This window comes from Botrytis porri (assembly GCF_014898465.1).
Source record: "Botrytis porri strain MUCL 3234 chromosome Unknown BPOR_003, whole genome shotgun sequence".
In the NCBI taxonomy this organism is placed as follows: Eukaryota; Fungi; Ascomycota; class Leotiomycetes; order Helotiales; family Sclerotiniaceae; genus Botrytis; species Botrytis porri.
The window spans coordinates 1,741,057-1,760,989 of record NW_024066077.1 but is presented as its reverse complement, the minus strand read 5'-3'; the positions used below and the strand labels follow the sequence as shown (position 1 = coordinate 1,760,989).

Sequence of the window (19,933 nt, the reverse complement as noted above, 5' to 3'; positions counted from 1 at the left end):
CCAAGATATAATTAGAAATCAAAAGGAAGAGCGGATGCGTTTAAGCAAAGAAGAGCAAGAAGGAGAAGAGAGAAGAAAGAAAAAAGAAAAAAGAAAAAAGAAAAAGAAAAAAGAAAAAAGAAATGGTAAGTTACCGGTCACTAACTCATCATCACACTTCATCGTACTCGTAGCTAGCTGGCTCAAAGGTACTTCGTACGCAACATTTCAGGGTATCCTTGGCACCAATGATGTAATTTGATAACGCTAGATAAGGCCGAGTTATTGGTCATCCTAGTATTTGATAGAACAAACTTCACTTCCATCACTCCAATCACGCTTCAACACTGCAGCAAGTCGACCCAAAGATTGATTAGTCAGGTACCTACTCCCAGATCCACTTCCAACAGCAGATCATTCTACATTTTATCCATTTTATCCATTCCATCCATTTCATCCATTTCATTACCCTCATCATTTCATGGATTTTCGAGAGAATCACAAAACAACCCCCTAAAGCCTCAATAGACTCCGTACGCTGACGTCTACTCAATGGATGCGTCAAAGTCGGTTCTAGACTTGTCACTTGTCCAGCATTAAAGCCCTTTCAACCGTCGCACTGCCACGCATACCAACTCCCTTGGTCAAACTTTAAAATCTTTTACGTTCTGCTCAACACACACTAGGTCTGGGGAATGATTGGATTGACGAAGGTTCATTCGTTTCATTCGTTTGCAACCAAAATTCCCATTTCAAGTTGGGCCTCTTGAGTCTTGACTCTCGAGTTAGTCCGGAGTAGACGTTCATGAATCACGGGAAGCCCGGCCGGGGACTACAGTGCCTACTATCGTATAGGTACGAACTTCGAAGTTATTAATCCGACTTGATTACGAATGAACCCCAGCACTTGTCAATTGAGCCAAGTTTCTACTTTGGTTACCTTTTATTAGTGCACCCGTCGGGTCCTTCAATTCGGAATCAATCAATCCCTACATCCTTCAGCCAAGGAAGGCTGACAAAGTTTAAATTCATCATCATATCATGGCCCTGGTCGATTATGCTTCGTCCGACGAGGAAAATGTGGTAGACGAAGACCTTCCTCGTGACAATCGTGACAATCAAATCAACCAAGACAACAGGCAAGATGAAAAGAATGTCACCACAAAAACTTCCAGTTCAAATCATTTAAAGCGAAAGCGAGATGTTTCTTCATCTTCATCAGAATTACCTCCACTGCCCTCCAAATTTCATGATCTTTATGCGTCAACCGTGAGGAACAGTTCAAGAGATGATCCAAGCTTACATGGAGGACGAAAGAGAGTAACTCCCCATATTGAGGGTAATTGGCCAACACATATTTATATTGAGTGTGAGTACCGATAAATGCCTTGGTTTAACCTTCTTGTCAAGCTCGTTTCGCTAATTCAATCGAGGGTATCCTTCGACTACAGAATTTGATCTTATATCATCCTTGATCTCAAAAGTTGAATCGTTCAAAACCCACGACATTCAAACATTTTTGTCAAATGATCTTGGGGTCCCTCTTCCCTTACATGTCAGTCTGTCACGATCAATTGGCTTTTCCAAAGATGTCAAAGATACCTTCTTGACTTCATTCGAACAAGTCATAAAGTCCTCCGGAGTTCGTCCGTAAGTCCATTGTCCGTTTGAATTAGGGGTTACACGTGACTGATAGTTTTAAGTTTTGGGATGGGTTTCTCCGGATTAACGTGGGTTCCTAATTATGAAAAGACTAGATGGTTTCTGGTTCTCTGCGTCATTACATCGGAGAGCAATGCTTTGAACAAATTACTTCACGTGAGTAATAAAGTCGTGGAAGAATTTGGACAGCCGCCCCTGTACGCAAATTCTAGAACACGTGTAAATGGTCAACAAGTAGCAAAAGGTGCTCACCACTCTCAACAAGGCAAACCTTTCAGAGGCAAGACACAGCTAAAAAAGGATATTTTCCATGATATGGCTGATGTGTCAGATGCATTTCATATTAGTATTGCGTGGACACTATTACCTCCAGACCAAGAACTTATTGAAGCTACCGAGCGATTGACAGCCAACGAATTATTGAAAGTAAAGCAGATTCAAATAAAGACCGAGGAAATCAAAGCAAAGATTGGTAATGTTGTTACCAATGTGCCCCTTCCTGTGGGCATCACGGAAGGCAGAAGCCTATTCGGGTTATGAGGGAAAAAGAATTAATTCAGAAACTTCACCAGAGCACAAAATTTGTTTGACAATTCAGGAAAACGATGTGTCGAAAAATAGTTTAGTCTGTCGAACTGGTTCTGGTCGATGTCTCACTTGTACCATCGGTCACAAACACGTGTGGTGTGCTTTTAAACAAGTAAGGATCTAATTTACATGGCTCTTCCGATATTTCCGAGTATATCCACAAGTATTCTCCTTCCCAAAGTCGACAAGATTCTTCATGTTTTCTGTCAATGGCCTGACTACCCTGAGTCGAACAACAACGAATTCGCTGTCCATGAACCATTCTTTTCCAAGCCTATCTTGTGTCGATTGTATTTGTGACCACCAGTCGAAGCTCGAATCTGTCAGAAGATGGAGCTGTCAATTCATCAGCATAACTCTACAAAACTGCGTCAAAATCAAGGCAAAAGCATGCCTTCGTTGAAAGAATTTCGCCCCGTCTGCGCCCTATGCGATTTCCATGCCACCCACGCCAATACTACACTAAAAACTCCCACAACCGTGGCTATGGTACCAAAAATTATCTGAATCACATCATCATGGGACAAGGCGCCGATGAGAGTGTTGTTTGTATTCATTGAAGTTAATGAATGGTCTCCCCCCTAAGCTTAGAGCCTGCTCGATGTCAGAGATGACTATTGATACATAGCTTCATGGAATTCGCCCTGGACAAACCATTGCACAACGCAGCAGCAAGTTCTGTTTGTAGGCGTTTTGAAAACTTTGAATTGTTGTACACGTCGAAGTTTGTAGAGTCAAATCGTTCTCTTGATATTTTTTGTGAGAATATTGCTCCATCTTTGTTATATATGCATCCTCCCTCTGCTTAAGCTGTCTTCCCGGAACGAGGGCCGGTCTGAGGTAGAGAAGGGACTATTGTAGCTTCAAGATAATATATAATATGTTGAAACTAGTCACGCGGTCTCCATGAGGTTTGAAGAATCTGTAGACTTTCGGTCCTGTCGAACGGATTTTTTTTCTCTCGGCATGTTTGAGCCTGTGCTTGCAATGAAAAACTTAAAATCCTACTGCTTTTCTAGTAGCTGCAGCGTTCTTATTGATTATATTCCGTGTGCGTTAACCACCCCGGCGCCTATAAATACCAGAGGGAATGTTTCAACATACCAAAAGAAGCGCAAGAAGTGCACATGCATAAATGTGCCTTTCCATCTGTATTCTGAGTCTTGCTGCAACCACCACTTTATTTGATCAACACCAACACACAACCATTCAAGCCATAACGAAAGAATCATCATGTAACGATACACTGTTTCATCAAGAACAAAAAATTGAACACATCTTATCATATTTAATTTTTACAAAGGGAAGTGGATGTTAAAGTTGAGTGCTGAGTATCCTCGCACATGACACATTGATTGCAGTCTTTATCACCCACGCTGCATTTTTCCTTCTACATGTATTACTTCCATGTAGGGGTACGGCACTGTGCCTTTCGAATTTTCTTGTAGGCCACCCACGAAACACCCAACGTTATGCAACTTTTTGTTGTATTGTTTTTCAGTGTCTGTGAACCATAAATCCGGATTTTGCATTGAGGGGAGATGGCTACAGAAGTCTATTAACTCTAGTTACCCATCTCGCAGCTATTCTGAGATCGTCATTCCTGGCATCGTTTTCTTTCACTGCAATTTTTCATCTAAATATTGGGCATCAACTACATCTCATCTGATACTCGAGTTAGCTCGCTGTTCTTCATATCACTCTAGTGATTCGTCTTTATCATCATACAAACACACAGATAGACGCTGAGATGATTTTATATATCCTCGCTATCAACCACTCTTGATGAAGTTGTTCCAACGGAGATGATAGCAAATACGTACAATCGATGGTAGAATGATGCTATGCATAGATTAACTAGATTTTGCCCTGCCCCAGAATCTGTTTTCAGGCTCATGCCAGTATTTCTGCAGTACCTTGGCTCAACCCTTGATGTGATCTTACCAACTCTCTTACAATGTATCTCCATCGGGTCCTAGCTCACCTTCACCAATGAAACAAACTTCTGGATGTTGATGAATGGTAGCAGTGCTGATTCCTTTTCCCAGCTCGAAAAAATACTCTCAGGAGTGCCAACCTTTACAAAACAATCTGTGATCTCTCGCCGTGCCATTACAAGATTCCTTATGTCTCTTGTTATCACCAATCTATTTGTCTCTTCAAATGTATCATGCAGCAATTTGGCCACGATCTTATCTTCTCGGTCCCTCAGTCTCCTCCTCTTCTCCTTGTCTCTAGTCTTCCGGTTCTTTTTTGTAGTGGTTTCTATCGTCTTTGTCTCTTGTTTTTCTTGTGTCCGGGGGTGTTCCTCTAGCTTTCCTCGAATTCTCCGCATTCTTATCACGAAAATAAGTAATTCCATCTTTCTCCATTTACATTCCGGGACTTCTTTACCTGCCAAAATCCGTCTGAAATCTCGAGATCGACAAAACTCCTTTTCGATAGCCTTCGAGATAGTTGGCAGGTCGTTATTCGCTTCAATGTCTTGCCATACCTTTGCGTACCACGTCTCAAATTTCACATACCCTCTCCTGACCTCGGGCTTGGCCACTATCAGCTCATTCCAGTAGTCGTCGAATCCAAATTCATCCAGAATCCCATCCCGGAATAGGGCGGTATCCAGGTCCGGGAACTGTATTTCAATGATCGTATCAATCAAATCCTGGACACGAGTGTCACTCGTACACTTTGAGCATTTGCCACAAGCTTCCCCAACAATTGCCATGACATCATGATATTGCTCCTCTACGTTGATCCCGCTGATTTCAGATACCACTAAGTCAGACTTTGTAAAGTCATATAGTGTGTAGGGAAAAATTGGTTGCTTATTAGGTGGTCGAAGGTTGAATTCTTCTACTACAAAGCCCATTATAGTTTCCAATGTAATGGGACTTGTGGTGGAAATTGTAATGGGAACTGTAGTGTTCACTGTATTGGTAACTTCAGTAGAAACTGTAGTAGGGAAATAAAAAGTGGGGGTTCCTGGGGGTAAAGGAGGTAATGAACTTGAAGTGACAGACACATTATTATCATGCGGAGTTGTGCGCAGGGGATGTGTCTGTTGGATCAGTCGCAATCGTTGAGCGAGCCCGAGACCTTCGAATCTATTGGGTTTGCGTTTTGCTTGACTTGTTTCATCCAAGTTATTATTGTTGTTGTGACTGTCATTATTCGAGATAAGAGCTGGATTTTCTATCCTTGCCGCTTCTGGAATTGAAATCATAGGAATTTGATTTCCTATACTAGCTATATCCGGATTCGGAGTCATAGGAGCTGGATTTCCTATCCCGGATACATCTGGAATCGAATTCATAGGAGCTGGGCCTCCCATCCCTGCCGCATCTGAAATCGAAATCGAAGGCATAGGAGATAGCGAAAAGAGTATTCAAATACAACGGAGATGGTCGAACATTCATCAAAAGGATCAGTATCTCGTCGAGTGGAGAAGCATTCAAAATCTGCAAAAAAGATTTCGACATGCGGAGAAGAGAGGACAATTTTGTTTTGACTATTTCACTTGAGCGGATTAGAATTTCGTCTTTTTGGTTTTCTTTTTCTTTTTCTTTTTCTTTTTCTTTTTTTTGAAAAGGGGAGGGGGGTCAGCGCTTGATGACGGGATGGGAGGGAGATTTCACAGTACTTGGCCCTTGTGGCTTGCGGTTGGGGATGGGTATGTATGTATGTATGTATGTATGTATGTGTAGCGCTATTCCGGTGGATTTATGGCCTTCCAAAATGGTTGATAAAATATGTAGATAAGATGAGACGAGACGAGACGAGACTATTTCTGTCTGTTTGTTGATTCATTGATTGGGAAAGGAAAGGAGCTAAAAATGAAAATAAAAGAAGGTTCAGAAGATGGATTTATAGCTAGAGGTGGGTAAATAATTACAATGACAATCACTGGTTTCCCTATGGGGAGAGCACTGGATGGATGTACCTACCCTTAGCAATTCCGAGTCTTGATCGTTCTGCCCTTCCACTTGTATCTGCACTTTTGTTTCTATTTTTGTTTGAGCGGAAGTGGGTTGGGAAGAAGGATCGAGAGAGAGGATTCTGTATGTCTAGGTAGGTAGGTACGTAGGTACGGGGGTGTTACATCTCATCGGGCTATGTCTACAGGATAGATCGAATTAGAGTTCACCCGCATTCGCCTTTTGAAGTTTTGGTATTTTCTTTCTCCCTGCGGTGATAAACGCGAGGTTTGGCGCGGGAGTTAAAATGTATGGATGTGGGTGTGTGAGATATGTATAACTTATACGAATCGTTTATAATGCTTTTCCTATCTGTTTATCTATCTAGCTGGCTAGGTATCTGGGTATCTAGGTATCTATAACACATTGCTTCTTTCGAAGGTGTATAGATAGCTAGCTATAGGTAGTAGTAGTAGTAGTAAATTCATAATCGATTCGGTCTATCTAGCTATGCTAAGACCATGCGACGCGCCTGTATATGGTTCTAATTGAATAAAGTAGATGGGAAAAAGAAATAAAAACCCACCCCTCCACCCCCCCCCCCCGAACTTCCCTATTAAGACCCACGGGCAACCTCCCGAGCAATCCTTTCAAGTCCTTTATAGGTATCTATCTAGATTTTTTTATTCCTTTATTTTTCTTCTCTTCTTCTTTGCTAATATCTTGAGATTGTGAGATTTTGAGATTTTCGTTTAGGAATCTTAAGAATCTGTTTTCAGACGCTTCTGGTATTTGATGATTGGCGATTATTGTTGGTTGCATGTTGATTTAGTTTGGGAATAGAGATTTGTCGTATATATATGTGTGTGTAGATTGTTTGGAATTGGAATTGCATTAGGGTTTGGTGTTTTGTATTCTAATAAAAAGATGAATTGCTCACTCACTCAACCAGTCTACCCATTGACCAATCATCTACCTCCTAAAGAATAATAAACCCTCCTCATATTATATCATATCCTCTCCTCTCCTCTCCTCTTCTCCCTCTTCTCCCCCCCTTCTCTCTCCCCTCTCCATAATAACCCCGCTCCAGCATATCTTCCTCTCCTCCCAATCTCGCAATCCAAGTAGATACCTGTGCATATACACAGTACACAACCTACCAACCTTCCTCCTTCGAAACCCCACCATCTTTTCTTTCTTCCCTTCTTCCCTTCCTCCATTTCATTCCTGCTGGAAAAGCCTTTATGCTTACAGATACCTAAATAGATGAATAAACAAACAAAGCTTACCTACACTCTACCCTACCCTCCCGAACAAACCTATACATACAACACTCATACTCACCCCACACCATCAGCATATAAGAAACAAGTTCCGGAGAGAAATACATAAAATCAGCAGTCACTTCGACATCAAAAACTCGAGTGGTATACGTAAAAAAAAAAAGTTTGCTTTTAGTATATAGGTATGCATGCAACGCTAACGATTTCTAGTCAACAAATCAAATGCGTTGCAAGTGCTGCGTATATCTCACGTCTGAGATACCCTGATACGCGAGTATACGAGCATACGAGTATGTATGTGTATATGATTTTCATCATACATTCATAAACTCCCTCCATTCCCCCAATGCTCACCCCCTGCATTCCCACTCGCCTGGGGAAATTAGGGTGATTGCGCACACTCACTCATGCTCATCCTCCGTACCTGTCGTTTCCGCCTCACTCCTCTCACTCCTCTCTATTTCCGAACTTTCTCTTTTCTTTCTTTGGAATCTTCCCCACGTCGAGCTTTTCCTTTCTCTAGTAGCACCCTTTGCTTTTCCATCATTTCCTTCAAATCCGCCAATCCTTGGACTACTAGTTGCACTTTCTCCCCCAGTTCCAATTACCAAAGAATCACCAAGGTCATCCAACCCTTCATCTCTATCATTGTGATCCGAAGCAGCCGTACTACTTCCTCCTTTTTTCCTCCCAAAAATCGAATCTTTCCCTCCCAGACTGAATTTACTCGAACTACCTTTACGGAGAAGCTTTGTGAAGGATGATTCTCCTTTCGCACTTCCTGCCATATCGGATGCTGTGTTACTTTTGGTCCTATCTAAGCTATCTATCGATTCGGCCACACTGTTTTGAGTATGAATAGATGGCGAGTCTCGGGACTTTCTCGACTCAGATGGAGAAGAGGTCATAGGCTGAGGTGTATCATAGGTAGGGTCGAAGGTTTCGGTATTCTGATCTGGAGCTTTGCCTTTACCTTTACTTCTCCGAAGACGAGAAAAGACAGGCTCACTCGATTGAGGGAGTTCGAATTTTGGCGCATTAGGGTTGAGCTTAGGTAAAACCGAGTTGTGCGACGAAGGAGGCCGAGTACCAATGGCTCCCAGATTTGGAGGTGGACTTGAATGAATGGTATCTTCATAGAAGTATTCGTCTGATCCGCTCAAAATCTCAGAAGCCAATGCACTAGAGGAGCCATGTTGAAAACTAGGCCTTCTCGATGGATTGCTGGACCAAGTTGGTGGGGCGGACACGGACCAATCGGTAACAAGTGGGCTTTTGTTTACGGTCCCATCAGCTCCTGGCCCCCACCCGAAAGGTGCACTATCCGTTGATGGGCGTGGCAAATCAGAAGAGGCAATGGACGTCGGACGAGGGCTACTAGGGTCACGAGCGGAACGTAGATGGTTTGCATCTTCATTTCTAAAGCCAAACATACTAAAACCAAGTTGTCTCCGACCATTTGGACGAGCTGGTGCAGGTGCGTTACCTTCAGAAGAGTCACCGACTGTAGCGCTTCGCTGAAAGACGTTCCCCCAGCCGGATGAGAAGCTTATACGACGAGCTCTGCTGGGAGTCTCCGGTTCATCAGTGGAACGTGGAAATGAATTGCTTTGGCCTTTCAAACTACCAAGAGGGAGTCCATCTTGAGGAGCCTTCTCAGACTTTCGAAGAGAAGTAAACATGCTGCCAAAATTCCTATGAGATGTTGATTGACCGTTTCGTGCTGGAGATCCAATTACTCCAAACTTTGACGAGGGTGAGCCTAGCGACCTACGTTCAGCATCGAGAGCATAGTCGTGATGTGTAACGCCATATTTTGCGAGATTTTGTGATGATGCGTGGGGACTAGACATTAGACTAGCAGAGCGACTAGACCCTGGAGATTGCGCATCATTATGTCGCTGTGTTGGACTATATGAATGATGCAACTCGGACATATATTCAGGGCCTTCCTCATCAGCACCTTGAAGTTCGTCGTCGTTAAAAAGAGTTGACGGTAATAGCATGGTTGCTGTCGGACTGAGCGGTGCCCCAGCAGTGAGCGTTTGGATATCAGCTTCACTCATGCCTCCCGAGTGACCTGAGATGGAAGCCATCGCAGTATCGTTACTCATAGCTAGATTCAAATATGGAGCTGCCGCATAAGCGGGTGGGCTCATTAAATTGAAGTTGTTGAATATACCAGTACTTGAATATTGGGATTCAGCCATTGCATAGCCAGAAGTAGATGACACCGTATTCGTGCGACTCTTGCGAGTGCGTTGTCTTCGAGATTTGGCTCTACCGTGTTGTCCATTCGGATCGAAATCAACTCCTGATGAATTTGCATGACTCATGAGTTCGTTTGGATTGCTTGGTAACCGGGCATAAAGCGCTGTGAAATTGGCCTGTGCAGCTTGAAGTTCGTTCTCAAGTCGCTCCAGCCGTTGGCTGTAGTCTTGCGCAATAGCATGTTGCGTTCTGCTTTCTGCCTCCCACTGAGCATCATTTCTCCTTTCTAAAGCATCCCACTCACGAGCTTGATCGTCATCCAGCCCAATTCCAAGGCCCTCCCTTTCTTCTTCTAAGCTCTTGACCAATAACCCTTTCTCGGCGACTTCCCGCGTAAATTTCGTGATCAAATCTTGAACGTTTCGAATATTCTCACGAAGCTCCTCGCATTTTGCCTCTGTAGTCGTGCGTATCTCCTCTGCCTCGCGACTCCATGACTCCATTTCAGCGCCCATCGACTTCATTTCCTTTTTCCAGCGTGCTTGTTCATCTTGCATCTTCTTTCTCTCTGCCTGTTTGGCCTGTAGACTCTTTTGCAGCGCCGTCTTCCGCGATTGTGCTTGCCGATTTTTGACCTCTAGGTTCTTGACCTCTTTTCTTAGCGTCTCGCTCGCTTCCTCCTTGTCCTTGACCATCTCTGTCTTTTTATCTTTATCTTCGGATAAAAGAAGGATTTGGTTTTTGATCTCCTCGGATTCCTTCAGACCTTGTGCAATCACATCTTCAAGCTCCTTCTGTATCCTATCTTGTTGTTCCTGCAACTCTTGTATCGTCTCTCGGCTCTCATCCAAAGGTTGAGCATTTGAGGCGGACCAGTTCTCGGCGGTAGCGTTAGCTGTTGATTGTGAGTGTTTTCTACCTACGGTGTTTCTTCTCTGGCTAGGATGGGAGACGCTCGATTCTCGTACGACAACCTGCACGGTAGCTGCAGGAGCATTGGTGCCGTCGGTCGAGACTCCGTGGGCTCGAACCGTGGGTAAACTTTCTCCGCCAGCATCATGTTGATCTTCAACCGACAGATCGGCTTCATTCCTTATTACTCCATGGCGTGGAAGTCCATCTCGACCCAAAGTTCTCAACCGTATCACTCTACTCCCGGCCTGAAAATTTTGCGTACCAACTGCGATCACTCTCACATTGTAAAAATTACCCGGCTTGAGCCCTTCGATAATAACCGTTTCTCCTTGGGTAGATTCGCCAACTAATGATAGAATGTTAGCGCGACTGGAGTACTCAAGGTAGTATGCATTATAGAGAACTCACCATCGACGCCGTTGACTTGGATAATATACCGAACCACACCTTTGTTCGGTGGCGACGATGACCAATGTAAAGTCAAGGCATCTGATTTAATGCAGGCGAGAGAAACCTCTGGCGGGTTGGGGACTTCGACACCTAAAATGCTAATAAGTCGTGGTAGAGGGGTCCAAAGAACCTCCCATGCCCTCCTCAGCAGCCTTTAACGTCATAGGTTAGTCAGGCTTGTTTCTGCCGTTCGATTGAATGATGTGCCACGAACCAGAATAGGGCCGTACAAGTCACTATGGACTGAATTAGAAACATGTATTCGTGGAGCACTCTTGCATGACTAAATACCCAGTCAATCAAGCTGGTGTAGTAGTCGACAGCGTTCATACAGAATCGAATCCGAGTAGATCTCAAAACACTCAGGAAAGAGGTTGTTGAGAACTAATGAGGCCGGGGGGGGAAAGAGAAGGTCAAAAAATAGTGGTAAGGGGAAAGGCGGAGGTGGAAGTGGAAGTTGCAAGGACGAAAGAGTATTTGAAGAATTATGTGGTACAATTTCGCGATGGCACTCACTCCATTCACCTACAAGCTGCTCTCTTTTGGCTTTTTTTTTTACAACGGTCCACGGTTTGAGTGATTCCACAGATATCAGGCATTCGTGCATATAGATTTTCAATTATCCATCTTTATATTTCCATCATGTAGCCAATTATATTGTTTGCATCTTGGTACAAGCATGATTAGTCATGAGTTTCCCGGTACAAATATGACCAATTAGATTGAATGGGGCAAGTTGAAACTTTTCACTACCGAAACGGATCTTGAGGCTATTATCCTGGCTCTTCTGACTATCCTGGCTATGATGATCTATCCTGGCTCAGCCTGGCTCACATCTTGAACGGCCTGGGCTCGGGCCGTCACCTTTATGGGATTTAGGTAGGTAGCACGGGTAGGTACTGACTAGTAAGTAGATGATAGTACAGACTCCCGAGTAAGACAATTCAGCAATGATGGCTCCGGGGGATTTTCCACTGTCGTTCTACGTACGAGTACGAGTGTTATTTGGAAGAGAAGAAGGAAGAGAAGAAGAAAGTACCGAGCGATGGGTTTATTTTCAAAGTCTAATTAGCAACTTCGGTGCTTACCACCTCTCTGGATACCTACGCACAATCGTGTGAGCAATACTAGGTCATTTATTGGAAAGGTTGATTAAAGGAGGTCAAAGACGATTGACTGGTGGGTAGGAGGGAATGACTCTGCATATCAAATTCTCATCACGTGTAACAAACTCCCTCCTACCCAGATACTTATTATGTAACAATCTTAATAGAAAAGGCCTCTATCTGGTTCGAATCCAAGCGATGCAATGATCGATTACTAGATATGATATGTACTCTATACCAAGTGTACGAAACAAGTCGACTGGGTAGTCTTTGTACCACGCACATGGGAAATCACTAAAATGCGGGGTATGTTTAAAGTGCCTACCAAGTGACCGACGGAATTTGAGCAATGTGATTCAAACATCACTAGGTACTTGAAACATCACTCAAAACATTACTTAGTATCTATACGTGATAGTCATTTGAGTTGAAGTAAAGGAGAAGTGAAGTCTGGATTGAATGAGGAAATGATTAGCTAGTAGATACTCGGTCTTATTGGAGACAATGCCAGGAAGATATATTGTGTAAAGTACCTTATTAGGTAGGTATGTCAGGTATGTTGCAGTATATGAGGTCTGATCATCTTCACCCTTCTGATACAGACGAAGCAGTAGGTAAGATACTTTGTTTGGTATGAGCATAAGCACTGAGCCTTTGGATAATACAGCACAGCTTTGTCTTACTATGGCCATACAATTGCCATTAGTGAGGGTGTCAATCAATATTGTATGGAGTGTCTACTAGCTAGGTAGAGAGATGGATACTTCACTCAGATCGTTTTATTATGTATGCTAATAAGACTTCAGATCATTTACCCTAGTGTCAATATATAAATATAGAAGCAGTCATTCCTATCTGGCATACTGGTATTCATCTAGATGTCTTCTGCCTAGTATCTGTCTATTAGATATCTCATCAATCCAATTGATCGAATAACACGATATTATCTCTGCTATCACTATGTATAACAATCTCAACATTTCCAGATATCGACATCGATCCATAAATTCTGCATCACATTCTGCTCCATATACTTCGTACATTTTGTTACTTGGGTAACTACTTACTTTTCTCTATTCCAATAACCCCACGAAAACCATGTCACAACCAAATGAACTAATACGAGAAAAGGTTTCTACCGAAGTATTCTCGAGGCATTCTCTATACTAGGCCAGGGACTTGTTACTTTTTCATTCGACTGCAATCAAACCAATCATTCCCAAAGTAGGAATTGATCATTGGGTAATCAATCTTGGGAAAACTTTGAATACTCCATACCGAGATATTGCATTTCTCCCGTCACATGTGTTGTGCTCCACTCCACATTCAGATCCAACGAAATCGATCACACATTCATCACACATTCACACAAGAGCTTTCTTCAAGTCCAGAGTATATATACCTAGTAAATCTTACCTACCGAGGCCTATGTAGGTAGGTAGGTAGGTAGGTAGGTATTCAATCAATCATTCATCTCATGTCAGCTCATGTCAACTCATCTAATCCATTAGCCCAAGTCAATCTTTTGAGACGGCATATGATATATCTATATATGTATCTTTATATGTATCTTTATATGTATCTTTATATGTATCTTTATATGTATCTATATGTGTATCCGTATTTGTATTCATATTCCCAGGTATGTCCTTCCCTCCCCATTTACCCTATGTCTCTCGCTTCACGGCCGGCTCGAAAATAGAATTTGGGTGGTTAGATGCATCCTCCTTACCCTCCGTATCATTAGGTGCATTTTGAATTTTTAACTGCATGACTAGAATCTTTGGGAATTCGCACTTCTCCTTATTGGCAGGGGTTTCACCGGATTTCCATCCTATTTGAGCTTAATCCTCTTTCTCCGTGTCGTCACCTATTGCTTTTGGTCGCATTCCCATTCCCAACCCTTCATATTATTACCCTCAACATCCGCATCCGCATCAACATCAACACTTTTCCCTTCCCTTCCCTTCCCTTCCCTTCCCCTCCCTCACTTGCCTCCCATCCGGACTGAAATACAACTTGACAAGAGAAGATTCGTTATTGCTTCCATAATCTCATATCTTTCGTTTTTCTATTCCATTCACTCGTTATCAATCCCCCCCTTTTTGACCCCCCCAAAGTCTCACCCTATGTAGAAGCTGTGCCTAGGGTATAATACAATAGAACAATACGACCTACTTCCAAGCCAACGATTTCATTCAGTCATCTCACTATACGCACCTTTTTTACATAATATACCACCATCCGTTCAACAAACATTTCATCCAGGATTAACCCCACTTGATCAGTCGCAAAGTTTAAAGGAAGAGACGCATGACCTAATCGACATATAATAATTCTTACAAGTTCCGCTATTAACTTCTCAACACTTCAACTAATCGGGGCGCATCTACAAATCTTCGTTGGTGACATCCGCCTCCGTACTACACCACATCCCAACAAAGATACCTACCTTCCTTTACAATAATAATAAATCGACAATGCAATACGTGCGAAGTATCAGCGGTTCGGTTTCGAAAACCTGGAATTCGATAAATCCAGCAACGCTCAGCGGAGCGATCGATGTTATAGTCGTTGAACAAGAAGATGGATCATTGGCATGTTCGCCATTTCACGTTCGCTTTGGGAAGTTCTCTCTACTTCGACCATACGAGAAGAAGGTCGAATTTAGAGTCAACGATGTCAAACAAGATTACGCCATGAAGTTGGGAGAAGGGGGAGAGGCGTTCTTCGTTTTTGAGACCAGTGATAATATTCCCGAAGCTATGCAGACGTCACCTCTTGTTTCGCCTGTTTCCAGTCCACCGTTACCAGCATCGGGCGCGCACCCAGCAAATCTCTCGGAACCTGACTTCCTAGCATTAGATATGGGCCATAAAAGTTTAAGATCAGACAGTTTTACAAAATCTGCGGAAGGCCCATATCCTAGGAGGCAAAGTAATCTCAGTAAGCTGCCAAGATTATTTTCAAGTGTTCTTTACTGACTAGAATAGGTGCTTTGACACCACCGTCGATATCTTCAGAGCAGGCAATTGATAGAAACCTTCCTGGAGATTATTCTGGGATTCAACGTAGCCATACAGACGAATTCTTGTCATCCTCGGCTCGTACGAATATCAGCGATTTGACCGAACGAGATAGGCAAACACGATCCATGACACCCACTGTAGCAGCTGTCGATGGACAATCGGATGTTTTCACTGAAAGATCGCACAGCCCTGCACCTGTGCCAACTCGTGAAGCAATAGAAAGGGCCATGGCATTGTCGAACCGTCTTCAAGCCTCAAACATCCCAAGTCAGGTCACCGAAACCGGTGACTTGATGTTGGATATGACGGGCTACAAGAGTAGTGACGATGACGCTCTTCGGGCAGAAGTTATTGCGCGAAAGGTTTTGTCAGAAGAATTGGAAGGCAATTATGATATTGGTGCTCTCATTGGCGCGGATGAGAACGGAAACCTTTGGATATACAGTAGTGAAGAGGCAAAAGAAGCTGCAAGTCAGAGAGCTGCAATGGCAGGCATTAATGCTTCTGGATTGACGCCCGACACTTCTTCGGATTTGGGATACAGTAGCGAAACAGATAGTGACATCCTTCACCCGCCTATTGTCCCAACGCACCGACGTGCCGGTTCTGAGTCATTGGGAATGCAGACGCCACCCAAGACGCCCACTGGAACTGCCGGTGATCCAAATCGAAACTACGCCAAAACTTTGCGATTGACTAGCGATCAATTAAAAGCTCTCGGCCTCAAGTCCGGCCCAAATCCTGTGAGCTTTACTGTCAATCGAGCAACTTGTCAGGCAAATATGTATCTCTGGAGATATGATGTTCCTATTGTAATCTCCGATATTGATGGTACCATCACAAAATCAGATGCGTTGGGTCATGTTTTGAATTACATCGGAAGAGATTGGACTCACATCGGAGTTGCCAAACTCTACACGGAGATCATTAACAATGGTTACAATATCATGTATTTGACCTCTCGATCAGTAGGTCAGGCGGATACGACCAGGGCCTACCTCAATGGTGTGGTACAGGAGAACTATCGCTTACCAAAAGGACCAACCATCTTGAGTCCCGATAGAACGCTTGCAGCTTTGAGACGAGAAGTTTACATTAGAAAGCCAGAAGTCTTCAAAATGGCTTGTCTAAGGGATATTAAAAACTTGTTCGGCCCTAATCGCACACCGTTCTATGCAGGTTTTGGTAACAGGCTCACTGATGCATTATCGTACCGCTCTGTCAGTATTCCAAGCAATCGTATCTTCACCATCAACAGTTATGCAGAAGTTTCCTTAGACTTGCTCAGTCTCAACAAATTACGATACAGCTATGTGAATATGCGGGAGGTTGTGGATCATTACTTTCCACCGGTAAACACCCTCATCACCAGCGGAGGTGAGGAATACACTGATTTCACATATTGGCGAGAACCTGTCCTTGAACTAGATGACTTCAGTGGGTCTGAGAGTGATGAAAAGGATCTTGAAGAGAGAGAAGATGAGGAAGATGAGGAAGACGAGGAGGAGGAGGAAGACAACGAACACTTGGGTGATAGTTATATTTCTCGCGAAACCTTAGACGAAGACAACTACTACGAGGAAGGTCTAGATGAAAGTCTTTTGATGGAGTCAATAGAGGGCGATGATGGTTTGGGGAGAAGTATGGTATTAGAGGGAGAAGGTCAAGATCAGGAATACTACGACAACGCAATTGAAGATGACGATTACGAAGAGGATTCAGCACTCGAAGGGGGTGGTGTCAGACTAGATGATCAACTCACCCCTCAACCAGAGAAACTTGATACTGATGCCGAAGTCATTAAGGGACTAAAAAATCTGGCCTTGAAGGAAGAAAACTCCGACGATTAGAAGATCTAGATCTTCATCACAGCGATAACATAAGAACACGGAATCTCAACATTCCTGTATACTTAATTCTAGCGGAGAGGGATGCGGGATGTAATGCAGACGAACCCAAACGAGGTATGGGAAATGAATGAAAGGAGCTTGGGTGTTGAAGTCCAGCGTAGCGATGAGAATTCTGGACGAAATACCTTTGACAGCAAGTTTATATTAGCATATTGTAGGAGTTTAGATGAGTGAATATGGATTGGGTTGGAATTGTTTTTTTCTCCTTCCTCTCTTTTGAAGGATGTGGGTTATCTTTCATGGGAGGCAAAGGTGTGGGATCGGTATGGATATACAAGGGCATGTATGGAGAAGGTCATAGCGTGGAGTATTTAACTTGTTTTGGTTAAAAAGAATAGAGAGAATTTTTTCATATTATTTTATTATTTTGATTGATGTTAAGTTTTGATATTGATTATGTTTAAATTTTCGATATTGAATGAAGGAACGAATTCGATTCAATGGATTGGTATGGTATGGTATAGTATCTAATCAACGGATCGAGGAAGGGGAAAGAGATAAAGATCAAGATGGATGATGAGTATTAGAAAGGGGCTGCTCGCTAGGCAGGCAGGCAGGTAGGTAGGTAGGTAGGTGGAAATAAATTTCATGGTTATATTGTGTTTGGATGCTGAAATGTGGAAGATGGAATCTGGAGGTTGGAAGGAAGGGAGTTAGTTGGATTGGGGGAAGAGAGATTTGTTTTTTGTTTTTTTTTTTTTTTGTTTTTTTGTTTTTGGTTTCTGCGATGAGCACGGGATATATAGGTAGGTAGGTAGGTAGGTATGAAGAGTATTATAATATATTCGGAATGTATAGTGTACTAGTCTAGTACTCCGGTGTCTAGAAACATTTATACGTAGAGGTTGGATAATATATATATATGAAGAGGAGTACGTCCTCATCGCTTTCTAGGATAAGATGGATGGGACTGGGGATCTCTCTCTCTTTCTCTAACTTTCTCTCTTGCTAATCCTCACTTTCCTCTCCCTTGAGTACTGGAATATTCTCCCCTTGAGAGATATAACAGATGTAAGATTATATCGAAGCTCGTTTTTCGCCGCCGCGAAGTTCGTTGATAAATGTAGATTTCTGACTGTGGCTCTGATGCGTGTTGCTTCAATGTCGTGGTTCTAATGTCGTGGTTCTCGGTCCTTGGTCGTGGATATCTGGATATCTGGATCCGGGATGAGATATGTATATGTATATGTATGTGGAAAGATGTGTTTGATATCGAGGGGTGAGGATCCATATTGAGGCAGGACCGGGTGGATATTCGACTTCTTTGACGCCGGCTTGGATGTGTGGGAGAGAGAAAGGTTTGGTGGGTGTGCGAGGTATGCGGATTGGGAGGTGTGATGGGAGGTGTGATGGGAGGTTGGGGTTGGGGTTATTGATTCCTCGAGCAATTCTTGCTTATCGTCGCTATTATATCACATCCCATAGTGGGTAGTAGTATAGAAAATATCAGACATACTCCAATCTCGCGAACCAGTATCAATGAGAGACAAAGATCCTCGGATCTCAAGATTGGATACACCCCTCACTGTGAGATATCTCAGACAGCACTCCAATACACCCACCCCTTCATCTATTCCACGATTTTCTCCCTCCCAAAACTTTCCAACCCCTTCTTCTCCAGGATTCATATACTCATCTTGCGAAATCCATCCATGAGATCGCATATTGCTGAATCTTCCTCTTCAGTATCCTTCATTACCAGTTGAAAATCATCCTCATCCTCATCCTCATCAATAACACCTCCATAATCATCGCAATCCGAATCCGAATCTGAGAGCATATCCAGCGAAGATTTGGGCGTCAAAGTCCGAGGAGGCGAAGCTTGTATTTCTGAGAAGTGATCTGGAATTGCGAGGCTTTTGGGGGATAGCTGGGGGGCGGGGAGAGATTGTTCCTCGGAAATGCTTTTGTTGGGATTTTGGGGGTGGGTAGGAGGATGGGTGGGATTTGTAGTTGAAGAAATCGTTGTTGAGGAAATTGCTGTTGAGGATATTGTAGTTGAAGAAATTGAAGTATATGAGGAGTCGGATGCAGAACTACTCGTGCGAAGTGTGGAATGCGATAATTCGGATGAACAGCAACAGGAATAGGAGCAGGAACTATGGGTGCTGGGTGTGGGACTCAGGCTCGAGAGAGGATTTTTGGATTCGGAGTTTTTGGGTGGTTCTTCTTGTCGCTGTTCTTGTTGCTGTTCTCGCAGTTTCTGTTGTTCTTGCTCATACCCAGAACTCGTTATGCGTCGAGAAGAAGGAATAGGTATAATCGCTGTCCCAACACCCAAGTATCGAGGAAGTATCAAGACCCGGAAAGAAGGATCGAAGATTCCGGTCCATATTGGTGTTGAATTTGAATTTGTATATGAATTTGTCTTATGATTATGATAGCGAGCAACTGTTAGAGCTTCTGGATCATGGTTATCATTGTGATTCATTTTTGGCCGGAGATTTTCGTGTCATTTTACACACTTCATTTTGATCTTTGGTTGGTATGACTGAGGTTCTCGAGTCCTATCTTATCATTCTTATGTCATGATTTGATATATGCTTTGCCACATTCGAGAAATCAGGTCAATGTTGTGGATTGAAACTCTATTTATGGCTAGTAGAACTGCTAGACTAGTAGAACTGCTAAGGGAGATGCGTGTAGATCCCCCGCATTTGGGGTACATGAACTCCTTGTATTCAGAAAATAAAACAACCTCAATTGCGCCAATGTGTATCCTATGAAAAACGTGTTCCTTCCGTTGATCCCAATAGTAACTATCAATTCCATATTCGTAGCATCTGAGAAGTGTCCATATCCTTAAACGAAAATTCTGAATTGCTCGAACCGCTGGCCCCACGAAAATAGGCTCAATCCAAGATGAAAGTTCGGGGATGTATAGAT

General features: G+C 43.1%; 5 protein-coding genes across 5 annotated transcripts; 2 read left to right on the top strand and 3 right to left on the bottom strand.

The window, feature by feature from the left end:
• Nucleotides 1–447: 447 nt before the first annotated feature.
• Nucleotides 448–3,248, top strand: EAF01_002583 (uncharacterized protein). The gene is made up of 3 exons (XM_038910836.1): nt 448–1,348; nt 1,413–1,629; nt 1,683–3,248. The coding sequence occupies exons 1-3, from the start codon at nt 1,021–1,023 to the stop codon at nt 2,179–2,181; spliced, it is 1,044 nt and encodes a 347-aa protein (XP_038773758.1). The 5' UTR covers nt 448–1,020; the 3' UTR covers nt 2,182–3,248.
• Nucleotides 3,249–4,204: 956 nt separating this feature from the next.
• On the bottom strand, nt 4,205–5,593 carry EAF01_002582 (uncharacterized protein; the record flags this gene model as incomplete). Its single annotated transcript, XM_038910835.1, has 1 exon — nt 4,205–5,593. One exon carries the CDS (start codon nt 5,591–5,593, stop codon nt 4,205–4,207), a length of 1,389 nt encoding a protein of 462 aa, XP_038773757.1.
• A 2,087-nt stretch (nt 5,594–7,680) lies between these two features.
• Nucleotides 7,681–11,569, bottom strand: EAF01_002581 (uncharacterized protein). Its single transcript, XM_038910834.1, has 3 exons — nt 11,217–11,569; nt 10,961–11,154; nt 7,681–10,898 (listed from the first exon to the last, which is right to left on the bottom strand). Exons 1-3 carry the CDS (start codon nt 11,330–11,332, stop codon nt 7,828–7,830), a joined length of 3,381 nt encoding a protein of 1,126 aa, XP_038773756.1. The 5' UTR covers nt 11,333–11,569; the 3' UTR covers nt 7,681–7,827.
• A 2,112-nt stretch (nt 11,570–13,681) lies between these two features.
• Nucleotides 13,682–17,427, top strand: EAF01_002580 (uncharacterized protein). The gene is made up of 2 exons (XM_038910833.1): nt 13,682–15,054; nt 15,102–17,427. Exons 1-2 carry the CDS (start codon nt 14,589–14,591, stop codon nt 16,985–16,987), a joined length of 2,352 nt encoding a protein of 783 aa, XP_038773755.1. The 5' UTR covers nt 13,682–14,588; the 3' UTR covers nt 16,988–17,427.
• A 1,244-nt stretch (nt 17,428–18,671) lies between these two features.
• EAF01_002579 (uncharacterized protein) lies at nt 18,672–19,478 on the bottom strand (the record flags this gene model as incomplete). The annotated part of the gene is made up of 1 exon (XM_038910832.1): nt 18,672–19,478. One exon carries the CDS (start codon nt 19,476–19,478, stop codon nt 18,672–18,674), a length of 807 nt encoding a protein of 268 aa, XP_038773754.1.
• Between the last annotated feature and the right edge of the window lie 455 nt (nt 19,479–19,933).